The sequence below is a fragment of the Rhinichthys klamathensis genome, unplaced genomic scaffold (genome assembly GCF_029890125.1).
Source record: "Rhinichthys klamathensis goyatoka isolate OS25496 unplaced genomic scaffold, OSU_Roscu_1.1 h1tg000117l_1, whole genome shotgun sequence".
Taxonomy (NCBI): Eukaryota; Metazoa; Chordata; class Actinopteri; order Cypriniformes; family Leuciscidae; genus Rhinichthys; species Rhinichthys klamathensis.
This window is the reverse complement of record NW_026606654.1, coordinates 203,194-216,452: the sequence shown is the minus strand read 5'-3', so window position 1 is coordinate 216,452 and position 13,259 is coordinate 203,194. Positions and strand designations below refer to the sequence as shown.

The window sequence follows — 13,259 nt, the reverse complement described above, 5'->3', positions numbered from 1 at the left end:
AGAAAATATTATAGAACAAAAATATATTTGATTGGTTATCCTGGGAAAAAATAAAGTTAAGTTTTAAGGCTTCGTCCGTTTTTGACCGAGAGGAAGCTAAGTGTAACCCATTTACGAAGAACCCCAGAGGGTTAATTTGCATTTTGTCATTATCAGTAACCCGTTGAATAGTTTAGTAAATCCTGCTCACATGTGCTTTAAATAAACAGAAGATAGAAAAGAGCAATAATACACCAGGGAGCAGATGTTTAATGCTTGTATGTTTGTACAGCTAACATTTCATTGAAGCACTGAGTTGAACAGGTAGACAAAAATAAAGGCACCACAAGACAAACACAGAACCCATTATGTACAACATAAAAAATATATAACTTCCATAATCTTTGGGACTATATGTACAAAGGTTTAAAAATATATATTTACAAACACAAAGCATATTCATGGGAATTTGAGAATAAAAAACAGAAGTGCTTCTGACAGCAATGCACAGGTCATATGAACACCGGTTCAGTGGAGCTCCTCAGCGTCTGGCGGCAGGGCTGGCGAGGAGACCCAGGATGGTGGACAGACAGTGGAGTTTCTCTTTCACCAGCTCTGGTAACTTCTCATTCTCTTTATACCTGAGAGAGGACACAGACAGCGTGACAATTCAGAACAGGAGCACTACCAACATGCAAACAAAAACAGACCTCATTTCATGGTTTTAAGAAATGTCCCTGGCCTTATTATGTAATTATGAAAGTTATATACATTGCAAATACGGTCATTGTTCTTAAATCATTTTTTGAGTTTTGCCATGACAAGCTTTACCTGGTGATTCGTCCATCAGGGGAAGTAAAAGTGATGCAAGAGACGCCAACTTGGACCATCAGCTGGGATCCGTCATTAAACTGAACCCATACCTCGCCACTTGTAAGCTAAAAAAACAAACAAAAAAAAGTTCAATGCTAATACTATAAATACATAAGCAAACTTATAAATATATAATATAATTTAGATTTTATGTTTGTAGATATATCATTTCTAAATATGTAGTTTATATAGTATTATTTATATGCATAGTGGTAGATATATAATATGTATAATACAGGGTTATTATCGTTAAACTCAAACCATAAAAAAAAACATTTTCATTCCTTAAATAAAATAAATATTAACTGAAATCAAATAAAATATAAAAAACTTAAACTGTTTCTAAGTACTAAAATAACTAAAATGTAATAAACTAAAACTTAAATCAAAACTACAGACATAATATAGACAAAACAAATTAAATGGCAAAAACTTTAATATTAAAATGAAAACAGAAAATATAAAAAAATAAATCGAATTCAAAATATTAACAAAACCTATAGCAGTATATCACTGATAATAAATTACACTATAATGAACGGATTAATAAACAAAAGTAAATTAATAAATTATTATTAATAATGACACATGGAACAAATAAATAAATACACTACCACTCAAAAGGTTGCAGACAATATGAAAATTGATACTTTTTCAAAGCAAAGAACTGTGTATGCATATGTTTATATTCATTTAACAATAATAATAATAAAAAGTCAAAGTTTAAATTAATCTTTATATCGCTAAATTATCCAGTCAAACACTTTACCTGAGAGGCCCAGCCAATGTTCGGCACAAAAATGGACTTGAGCACCTTCCCTGTGTTAATGGTGCGATCATCTTTGCCTGACTGAGGGGAGCTGCCTTTAGCCACACTTGCTGTGGTGAAGTCTGATCCCGTGTAGGAAATCATCTAGGCATGAAGAAGACCAATGAGTTACTGTTAATGGAACATTTGATTTCAGAGGGGGACGTACTCTGAAATAAATAGATGTGCTTGGAGATGATATGCATGCATGACTTACTGACGGTGTGATGTGTGGTGGCTGGGGCGGACTCACACACACCTGCGCCACCTCTGCAGGAGCTGCTGTGCCGGAGCCAGAGGAACACTGAGGCTGAGGGAAAGCTGGATTGGTGGGTCTCCTGGTGGAGCATAAGACAACCAGTGTGAGACATCTCATGTATGACATTTAGGGTGTTTTCAGACCTGTATATTGTTTGCTTTGTTCCAAAACAGGGACTTCACTGCATTTTCTTCTTGGTTCAGTTCTCTTTCACCAGGCAGCATTTCAAAGCGTACCGATCAATCCAAGTCACATGTGAGTAAAGCTGTCCTCTTATTGGTCAGAGTTTCCTCTGTGTCATCCATGAAGATGGATAGAAAAGTTCACTCTGCGAGCTTATTGTGTGGTTTTTGTGGCCATCTGGCCAATCAGAGCAGAGTAGGCTCGCGGAAAAGAGGGATTTAGAGAGACTGCATCTTCGGACGAGACGTTTGAATGAATCAATCAATAAGGAACCTTCAAAATAGCATAATAGGGGCACTTAAAAATGTGTCAATATATATAAATGCAGTTAAAGAGGGAATCAAGGAATCTGAATTTGTTGGGACAGCATTCCTGCAATGCACGGAGAAAAGCAATTACACCACATTTTAAGATGAAGAGGCACTTTTCAACTGTGATAACTAATGAGCTCACTCACAGAATCAGACACTGCTGCTTTTTATAGAACACATTTCCTGTTATGAATTATGATAATGCTTGGTCTGTTGGGTCGGATTGCTTTCCGAACTTAACCGAACCACCCCAGAGTTAATTTTTAATTGTTCAGGCCACAGGCGTAACTATCGGTAAGCAGGGTATGCGGTTGCTTACGGGCCCGGACCAATCAGGGGCCCGCGCGTGACTGGAAGATATTGATTGACAGCCGGGCCCCCTAACGCATTTTACTACGTTTAGTCTGATCGCATTTTACTTTATCGCGAATTTATTTGAATAAATAATGACAACAACATAGTGTACTGATCATTAGATACAAGTATGAAAAGAGCAATGATGGATTTTGGTGTAATTTGTTTCGAATTGGGACTGGGGAATCCCCGGGTTGGTAAGTGAACATGCGTATTGCGTGCAAAACAGTAAAAACGATGAACTTGAGACAGACAATATCGACAGGCTACTCCTGATTTTGTCAGTCATCTCATCTCTTACTATGCTGTGTCTCTATGATCATATTAGCCGCTTTCCGACCAAGTAGTTACAGGAACTTAGTTATAGGAACTGTCCACTTCTAAACAGTTCTAAGAACTACTCTCCCCAAACTTGGTTTTGCTGTTTGCGTTCGCACTGGCCAAGTGGCCATAGGAACTGGTAGGAGGGGTAAGGGAGTGACGCAAGCACGGCGGCGGCGGCGCCACATACAACAACAAGAAACCAGCATGGAGGAGGCTATCGGAATGTTCCTGTTCTGCCTTGCCGGGACCTTAATAACGAGTACGAACAGCGGCGTTTAAAGACTATGCTTGAGTTCTGTACAGAGAAACAAAGAAGACGAAGGCTCCAGCGTAATATGATCTTAAGTAATATAATGGAAGAAGATAGAAGAGCAGAGCGCAGGAGACAAACAAAACGACGGGTAAGTTTAGCAAGCATAGCAATTAGCTGGTTGAATGCGTTATGTTATGAGTTAGCATAGCATACATTACATAGGCGAATTGCAACAGACAGTGAATAAAATGTGTTGACACTGGGCGTGACTTATAAGTTGAACCAATCAACGTATAGACCTAGGGAAAGGGAACTAAAAAAGTCCTCGCTCTAGACTAGGTACTGAAAGAGTTATAGGAACTACGGTCTGAGGAACTAAAAAATCCCCAACTTAGTCCGGTCGGAACACGCGAAAAAAAAGGTTATAGGAACGTTAGGTTCTAGGAACTGCAAAAGTCCCTCCGGTCGGAAAGCGGCTATTGTCCTATTCATGGTAGCCTACTCGTGGACATTGCGTCATCACGTGCTGTAGGGGGGCCCGCCTTGATAATCCTGCATAAGGGCCCGGTGTTGGCTCGTTACGCCACTGGTTCAGGCGCTCTTGTAGCGATGGTTTTGGTGCGGATCCGAGCGTGACTGCCGTGTTCATATATGCCTAAACGAACCGAACTAAGGGAGAAAACACGTTAGGTTCCCAAACAAATGCTCCAAACGAGCCAGTTGTGAAAACGCCCATAATCTCAACCAATAGTATGGGTCTAGCTTTAGTTAGCTGGTGAAGGTTGCCGGTCTAAACATGTTACATCCTGGGGACGTTATATACAAAAAGTGTTTTTGATGTGTATTTTACTTTGTTAAATTGTTGTGTTTGTTATGCTCTGTCAGACTCTCCCTCACTCTGATTGCCTTGCAGCTAATTAACCACACCTGAGGCTCGTAAGGAGAGAGTTGCAGAGCTACACTATAAGGCCCTGTCCACACGGACACGGGTATTTTTATAACCGTGACTTTTTTTACGCGGTTCGGCCGTTCGTCCACACGAAAACGCACTGAAACCGAACATTTTTGAAAACCCCTACCAGGGTGAGGATTTTCAGAAACGCCGGTTACAGTATTGTCGTGTAGACAGTGAAACCGGGGTTTTTGCCTTGCGACGTCAGAGTGTGCGCCGTTATCCGCTGTGTTTGACGTCAGATTTGTGCTTCTGATTGGCCAACGTGGCTTTACGGTTAAGGTTTATATCGCCGCCTGCTGGCGTGGCATGCTCTTGACCGCGCTTGATAGCGTGTTTTTGCGTTTTCATGTAGACAGAGACCGAGCATGTGGACGGGATTTTTTTTTTTAAACGCTGTAGGAAAAACTCCGGTTATAAAAATACCCGTGTCCGTGTGGACAAGGCCTCAGAGAGCAGAGTGAACACTGCTTGAGGAGGTTCACTTCTCCCCTGCACCAGACTTGTGTGTTGCTGCAACTAAGTGGGAAACTGGTGTGTTGTCCCCGTGTGGTACAGTTGAGCTTGTTTTTGGTGTGCTTTGTGTGATAAAGCAATCTCTTTTTTTTTTTTACTTTGTTTGGTAACTAAAAGGTATTGTATATCAACTTTTTGTTTATTTGGTTTGGAAAGCAGTAGGGAGATTGAGTCACCACCTTTTTCTTTTTATATATTAATCCTTGTTTTTGGTTAGTCAGGGAGTGGAGGGAAGCAGATGTTGTTTATTTATTTTATTTTACCTGTGTAGGGCATTTAGTTTTCATTCCAATAGTAAGATTCCTCTTTTGTTTGTTGTTTTGGTCTGACCTTCTCCTGAAGATTGAAAGCTTCCATTTTTTTGTTTAAATACAATAAAACTTTTTACTTTTGCATCAAGTGTTGGCTCACATTTCTGGGGCAGAGGACTGAAGGGAACCCTCCACGCTTCAGTTTACGTTCTTTTTTTAATTTAAGTTTGTTACCCTCTCCCAACCCTAGACTGGGAGTAGATCGTAACAAACACAAGCCTCACCTGCCGATAGTGATGGGGAAGAATTGAGTGTTTTTAGCGCTGCGCTGCTCCTCAGCAGTAATCGCCACTTCCAAAGACAGACACATTCGATGCCCCTAAAAAAAAAATTAAAAAAAAAATCTTGGTCAGCGTATTAACTGTATTAAGCAGCACAACCAGACATCTGAGAGTCCTAAAATAAATATGAAAGCTTTAAACGTGCACCAATCAAAATGCAGAATTTCCCACTTAAACATGCAACAGCAGATGAAGTAATGCATTACCTCCTCAGAGAGCTCCATGTAGACTCTGCACTCAGGACTGAGTCCGCTCAGCCCAACATCACCCTTCATTGTATACGATTTCCCGCTCTTCTCCACCAAACGCACCTGTTCACTTGTCTTATGGGTTTTTGCACCTAATAGCCGAAAAAAAGAATGCTTAAGCCTAAAATCGGATACACTGCACTACACACAGTTAATTCGTCTGAGATGATCTGTGCCGCTCACCATCGTAGAAGCACACCTCCAGGTCTGCATTAGGAGTGTTCTCCATCAACATGCACTTGGCAAACTTTGTGTACAATGTGACTTTGGGGGTCTTCGATTTCACCAACAGCACAAACTTTGTGGCATACTGATATTTCTTCCAGTATTTTTCTGCAGGGAAGAGTCAAATAACTATGAATATTACAAACACATCTTGCTTTCAAAAGCTGTCTCAAGTCTTGAATAAGTCACTATACCTGGTAAATCCTCATAGCTGCAGATGAGAATGTCTTCAGGTGGTGAGGGCGGGTGGTCCAGCACAGGGAAACCTTTACCTTCATTGGGCTGGTACACTGTAACCTAAAAACACAGTAAAAAATACAAGAGCATGGGAATTAGAGATTGACAGATATTGATAATGGACCCTTTTCACACTTCTGGGGTTCTCAGAAGCAGAAGGTGTTATAGTTGGGTAAACTTAGTGGTGAACGGGAGATAACAGCAAGAATAATTTTTGTATTCTATTTGTTCCAATAGCAAAAGGAAAAAAATTGATAGTTTCCAAAAGAGGGGAAAAATATAGAGCGTTTAATTACGTTGGTAAAATTTGCAGTCACTCCCTCAGCCTTTGTATTAGAAACACCCTCGCAGCAGCATTCGTTTTTGTCATTTACTAACAAGGTAATATAACACAATATATAGTGTTATAAATGTGTATTACATTTTTTAAAAATGTACATATGAAAAACTTTACTAGATGTTTACTTGCAATGTTGATAACTGTGGAAACGCGTCATCCGTCTGTAAAAAGGGGCCATTAATAATATAATATAATAATAATATTTATTTTTTATAGCGCCTTTCAAGAACCCAAGGTCGCTTCACAAAAAAATACAAATAGTAGACAGACAAAAGAAACAGGCAGTCAGCTTTTTAGGCTATATCAAGCGAACAAGCAGAGAAACAGATGGATACAAGCAAACACTAAAAACAATGAACATGAGTCAAAGTTGACAAACATAAACCTTTTTTGCAAAATATAAATTTTGACAAAAGATGTAAAATAAAAATAGAGGTGAGAGAGTAGAGGCGAGAGAGAATAGAATTAAAGATTATTTATTGAGCATGGTAAAGATATGTTTTAAGTTTTGATTTGAAGATTTGTAGGTTGTCGATGGCACGAAAATTGGGGGGCAGCTTATTCCATAGCTTACAACACTAAAAGCCCTACCACCCACAGTAGATAGTTTAAACCTGGGGACGACAAGCAAATTGTCGTTGCTAGATCTAAGAGGCCGTGCAGGAAGATATGGTTGCACTAACTCATTGTTTCCCAACCAATAGAGGGTAAACTAAATCACACTATTGACACTAAATAATAATTTGCTAAAAAAAAAAAACATGTGCATTAGAGCAGCACGAATCTGGATAAATAGTTTTTTTTGGAACAGAGATCATGATTCTCAGACTATTCTGATCAGACAACTAAACAAAATAACATAATTTGCTAGAGGTTCTGACAAAATTGGAATTGCTGCAATTCATTTTAAATGTTTTAAACAAGATCAGTCCATCTCTAATGTTAATCTCCTTTTTGAAACTGTTTGATACATCCTGTAACTTCCACACATTAATTAATTACACTATATTACATGAATTATTGATTTTCTAGTCCCTCACCATGGATCCGTCACAGGATATCCTAAGTACTTCTTTGACTCTCTCCTGAGATCCTTGTCCTTTCAGCAGCTCCATACACACCTCTCCAGACTCCAGGATACTAACCTAAAGAAATACACATTGTTGTCACAATATGTTGTTTAAATGACCAATTCTAACTTATAAGTTATGTCCAGGGCTCCAACTCAAAGTAAACTGGACACACACACATGTACATATACACAAACAAAAGCTGCTTTGAAACTATGTGTATTGTGAAAAGCACTATACTGATAAATTTGACTTGAGTTGTACCCATTATAGGAGATAAATGGCTTCACTCACCACAGCATTTTTGGTTTTTTGTCTGATGGGCTTGAGTCTGGCAGCACAGAGCGGAGGGAAGCTCTTCGTAGGACACAACTTCTCTTTCTTCTCTGTGTTTGCTTTGCCTTTGGAAAGGGGTGGACCCAGAAACTGCAGATCTGAGTAGCCCTGAGGTTCTGACACGTGTCCTGATCCAAACCCATCTTCCCTGCAGGGCCCTGGATTGTTGTGGGAGAAAACGTTGGGTTGCTGCTGAGAATGAAGGCCGCTGGGTTTGTCGCTGCAGGAGGTTTGTGTCCCGATGGGCCCTCGTCCAGAGTGAAAACTCCCACTGCTGCTGTGACTGCTTAGGTCTGCTGGTCTCTTGAACAGTCCTAAAAGTGAAAATGTTTTAAGGTTTAAAATAGTTCAATATGCAAAGCTTTAAAAATAAGTGATATTAAAGTGATAATTCACGCTGTACAGCAATCCACATATCTTATGCATTGTATTCAAGTCTTCTCAAGCTAAATGATAGCTTTGAGTGAATGCAGCTCAAAATTTAAGTCACTACTCTACCGTTTCTTATTCAAATCTATTATATCATGGCTTTAGAAAACTTGGAAGATTTACTTTAATTGGGTTTTTATCCTTTCTAAACATTTTGCCAGTGTGAATCACCATACATTCTCATTGTGCTAAATGAGAAGCTTGGACATTCTACAGAATATTTCAAGATCCTTTTTTTTCATATGTCATGTTGTGCGGGGTAAACGATGACAGAATTATAACTTTTTGCTGAAATATTTCTTCTAAAAATATAAACAAAGAATTCAGCTGGGAATGATACCATCATTGCTGAACCAGGCCTGTGTTTGAGAATCAGGCATCTGTGGTCTCATTGAATGGGTGGATGTAGAAAAAGACGATCCTGGACTGAGTAAAGAGGGGAACAAAAAGCAGTAATTATAAAATAGATAGTGTAATAATGCTGAAATGCAAACATGCTTTGCACGTCTCTTACTTTGCAGGCTGTTTTACGGGTGGAGAGGGAAGGCGCCCATGCTCAGAGTAGCCATGGTGAACGTTTCTGTAACTGGAGGTTGGTGGAAATGACCGTCCGGACCCTGGAAGCATCTCTTCTGAGTGGCATCTCTCTAGCTCTGCCTCCTGTGTGTGGCTAAACCCAGCACCGGATCGATCTGATGAATGAGCCCGTCTCAAGTAGCGAGAATGAGGCCTTCTGCTGTCAGCACCCAGGGGAACTCTCTCAATACCCATCCTGGATAAATCATCTTGAAAATTTGGCTGCCAATCTTGCCCACTCTTAAAACTGGAGCTGGTGGAGTGATGGGAGTGGCTGGGGATCGGTGCCATCCGATTGGGTAAGGGCTGTCCAATCATCTTCCTTGTTCTCCTCTGTAGCCGGCTACTGCTGCTGCTGCTATTAGTGGCGTTGGAGGCTGTGGAAATAGTGGCTATACCACTGTCTATGGACCCTCCGTCACTGCTCCCAGAGTCTTTGCTAGCGGTGGGCCCGGTTTGAGTCATAAAAGGATGGTCCAGCACCGCGGAGAGACTGGGCCTGAGTGCGGGGTTCTTCTGCAACAGCTGCTGAATCAAGTCCTGCGCTTCTGCTGATATGTGAGAGGGCATCTGATATTCTCCCAGAACCACCTTATTGAGGGTGTGTTTCACAGTGTCCGTGTCAAAGGGAGGTCTGCCCGTGAGAAAGGCGTAGAACATGCAGCCCAGCGACCAAACGTCGGACTCCAAGCCGTGAGCGCTGCGTGTAGCCACCTCAGGAGAAATGTAGTTCGGTGTGCCACACATGGTGAAGTGCTTCTCACTGGGAATTTTGAGTTGCGTTGCTAAACCAAAGTCTCCGATTTTAATGTTCATGCTGGTGGTGAGCAGGAGATTAGATAAGGTCAGATCCCTGTGCATGATCCCATGAGTGTGGAGGTACAGCATTCCCTTTACGATCTGATGCATGAAGTGCCTCGCTGTTGATAACACAAACAAAAACCAACATAAAGACTGAAAACAGTCTTGATTTCAAAACGGAATTACATGCAGAAATGATTTTTAACAGTAAACCCTGTAGTGCATAAATGTGAAGAACTAACCCTCCTCCTCTGTAAAAGGTTGTTTCCTCTCCTTCAGGTAGCGGCTCATCTCCCCATTGTGGCACATTTCCAGAACCAGGTACACATAATTACTGTCCTCAAAGTAATTGTACAGCTTGCGAGAGGGAAATAAAAGGACTAGTCAGTACTTACTTTTTGAATACAAGCCATTTAGGATAACAGTTTCCTTCAAGTAACATTGCAAATGCACAATAATGTAATTTTACACAAAAGCTCCATCATTCATGCACTTGCTGAGTATAGTTCTTTCCTCAGTATATATCTATACATCACATTGCTGCTAGAAACAAACATAAATGCAAATATCTATATTATACACTCATTACTCTATAATCTACTATTATCATCTGTATTCAGGACACGTGTATTCAGTTTGTCTTCATGTCTATTAATGGAGTCAGGGCTTCCACACTTTTTGTCCAAAGAATTTCTATGACTTGTCCATGACCTTCACAATTATTTGTATTAAATAGGAGAGAAAATGTTATTATCAATGTGCAAATCTCTTCAATAAGACCCCGACAAAAACAATTCTCTCTTTAATTGTTCTCAATGCATTAATAAGACTAAAACAACTACAAATCAGGGCATTTCTTATTTCTAATAATTTCTTTTTATTCAACCCCTTTTTTTGTTCCCAAATGTCTTGAAAAACCTACATGAGGTAGCTTAATTTTGAAAGTGTGATTTCTAGACCTGGAAAAATTATGTAAATTAATAAAATCGTATAGCTACATGGTCATTTTTATTATGAATATAAATCGTTCTAGTCATGCCAAGCTCTAAAATATTTTATTGGCTAAAAATAGTAATTAAAAATATTTGTAAAAAAATCTTTATCTTTTTTCAGTAAAACGCAAATGACTGGAATATTAAAATAAATTTATGGTTAAAACAAGTGGGAACCATGAAGAACATTCAGCTCTTAAACCTTCAGCAATCCTGAAATTAAAATATCATTCAAACACTTAAAATAATATTGTGGACAATAGGGAATCACTGCTGTGGCCAATGAAACACCCTAAGCAAAACAAAACTTTTATTTCCACTATAAATATTTCCATTATTCTTCTGTGGCATTTTAAGATTTTAATGACCAGTATAAAGTATGCTAATCTTTTTCTCCATTTAAAAGTAAAATATTCATTGTAATCTAACATGAGCATCAGTTGACCTTCAGCAGTAAGGTCTGTGATGAGGGTTTGGGACTCACCTCAAGAACTGACGGATGCTTTAACCGACACTGGATCTCCACCTCATTAATGACTCTCTGCACCATGCCAGCTTTGTGCATGGCTTTCTTGTCAATCTGCAAGTACACATGGGAGACAGTGAGCGGTTTTGAACAGATGCTGCACAACCACTCCCCTGGCTGCCACTATGAGCAATTAAACAGAAAAGCATGTTCTTACCATTTTGATTGCCACTTCCAAACCTGTGTTTACAGATTTTGCTCTGTAGACACATGCAAAAGAGCCTTTACCCAACAAGGTGAGAACCTTGAAGTCCTGAAGCATGAAACAAGGAATTGTTTGAATTAGATGGGAGAATAACACAAATACAGAATGAGATCATTTCAAGAGCCTGTGTGTCCCATGAGATCGATCTCGTCCCTTTGAGACTTTCTGTGTCCCACTCCCTAAACCTCCGAATGACATCCCTATGAAAGCTTGTTTCCACCACAGAATAAAAAAAAATATTAATAAGAGGCTGCAATAAGCTGCTTTTTATCAGACAATTTTGACTTTTTTTATATCAGAAATGCAAAAATATCTCACAGTTTGGACTTTTTTTCCTCTCACAATTGCCAGGTATAAACTTGTAATTGCAAGTTTTTTTTTCCACTACAGAATATCAAAATAAAAATAATAATATGTATCTCACAATTCAGAATTATTTTCTCACAATTCTGAGTTGTTTACATCACACAATTACCTTTTCTCCGAATTTTGCTTATATCTAGCCATTTTTAGAAGATTTTCTCAGAATTTTAAGTTTACATCTCTCTTTTTCTAAGAATTTTGAATTTACAATTCAGGGGGTTTTTTCCACCATGAAATGCCAAAATAAAATAGGATTTTTTTTCTCTCACAATTCAAGCTTTATATTCACAAATGTGAGAAAAATTTACAAGTTTACATCTCATAATTCTGACTTTTTTCCTCAGAATTATGAGTTTACATCTCACAATTCTGTTTCCCCACCACAGAATACCAAAATAAAAAAACAATAGGTGTACATCTCACAATTATGACTTTTTCTGAATTTTGTTTACATCTGTTTGCCTTTTTTTTCACCATGGAATAGCTAAATAAAAAAAATGTCTCTCACAATTCAGACTTTTTCTCTCATAATTGCGAGTTTACATCTCACAATTCAGATTTTATTGCAAGTTAACATCTAGTAAGCCTTTTTCTCAGAATTGTAAGTTTATATCTCCCAATTCAGAAGCTTCCATAAAAATCTCCTACCTCGATTCTAAGATCCACAGATGATGCCAAAATTCTGTCCTCATGTGGATCTTTTCCTTTAGTAGTCAAATTAAACAGGAATGAATGAATCACTTCCAACATGTTTCATAAAGTGTTTCGACCACGGATCAAGCTAAAAAAACACACAAAAGCAGCCCGTTGCGCGCACTGTGTGTGTGTGAGATCTTTGTTGACGCGTCACTAGTTACCTGCATCTGACAGTGACATCTGTTCATCACTCTCGCGCTCTCCTCCCGCGACTCTACCTGACACTGACGCTACCGCACGTCGCCTAGCAACAGTCTCCATGCTCATAATTCCCAAAACACCTTTGTTGCACTAAAAATGAACCGCAGATGGATGAACAGAAGGCGCGATCCAGACGGTAGTATAACCGTTTCCAGATAAATCAGAATGTTTTACCGCAAATGTTTACCACTGTTTATTTAACAATGCGTTTTGCCCAAATTAGAAAGAACAAACGCGAGGGAGAAAACAAAGTAAAAACAAACAAAGGGATACATTTAGCTGGTTTTGGGAGCTCAAAATGTACACACAACCTCCGAACAAACTACAGTAGCTGCTAGTCTGTTGGGATGAATGGCTCTCGCGACCGCGCTAAGTTACTTACCTCAATTTTTTCTCCGATTGAGACACTCATTTTTACTTCATACTCTCTTCAATCCGATATTTTGTGATTGTATCCAAAATATCCTTATTTTCCCATGAATGTGAGGTGTTTTGACTTGAGCATGACGTATAAAAATGCATTTAATCGATATATTTGTATTCCCCTCCAAAATGTTTGCCTTTCCTCCATTTTGAAAAGTCCGCCCGTTAGAGCGCGTAATGACGTATC

General features: G+C 39.2%; 1 protein-coding gene across 1 annotated transcript; it reads right to left on the bottom strand.

The window, feature by feature from the left end:
• Positions 1–231: 231 nt before the first annotated feature.
• Positions 232–13,253, bottom strand: plk4 (polo-like kinase 4 (Drosophila)). The gene is made up of 16 exons (XM_056255055.1): positions 13,032–13,253; positions 11,342–11,437; positions 11,143–11,238; positions 9,909–10,023; positions 8,804–9,785; positions 8,630–8,715; positions 7,819–8,174; positions 7,495–7,599; positions 6,072–6,174; positions 5,836–5,985; positions 5,611–5,744; positions 5,348–5,442; positions 1,878–1,998; positions 1,622–1,765; positions 811–917; positions 232–620 (listed from the first exon to the last, which is right to left on the bottom strand). Exons 1-16 carry the CDS (start codon positions 13,059–13,061, stop codon positions 521–523), a joined length of 2,820 nt encoding a protein of 939 aa, XP_056111030.1. The 5' UTR covers positions 13,062–13,253; the 3' UTR covers positions 232–520.
• Between the last annotated feature and the right edge of the window lie 6 nt (positions 13,254–13,259).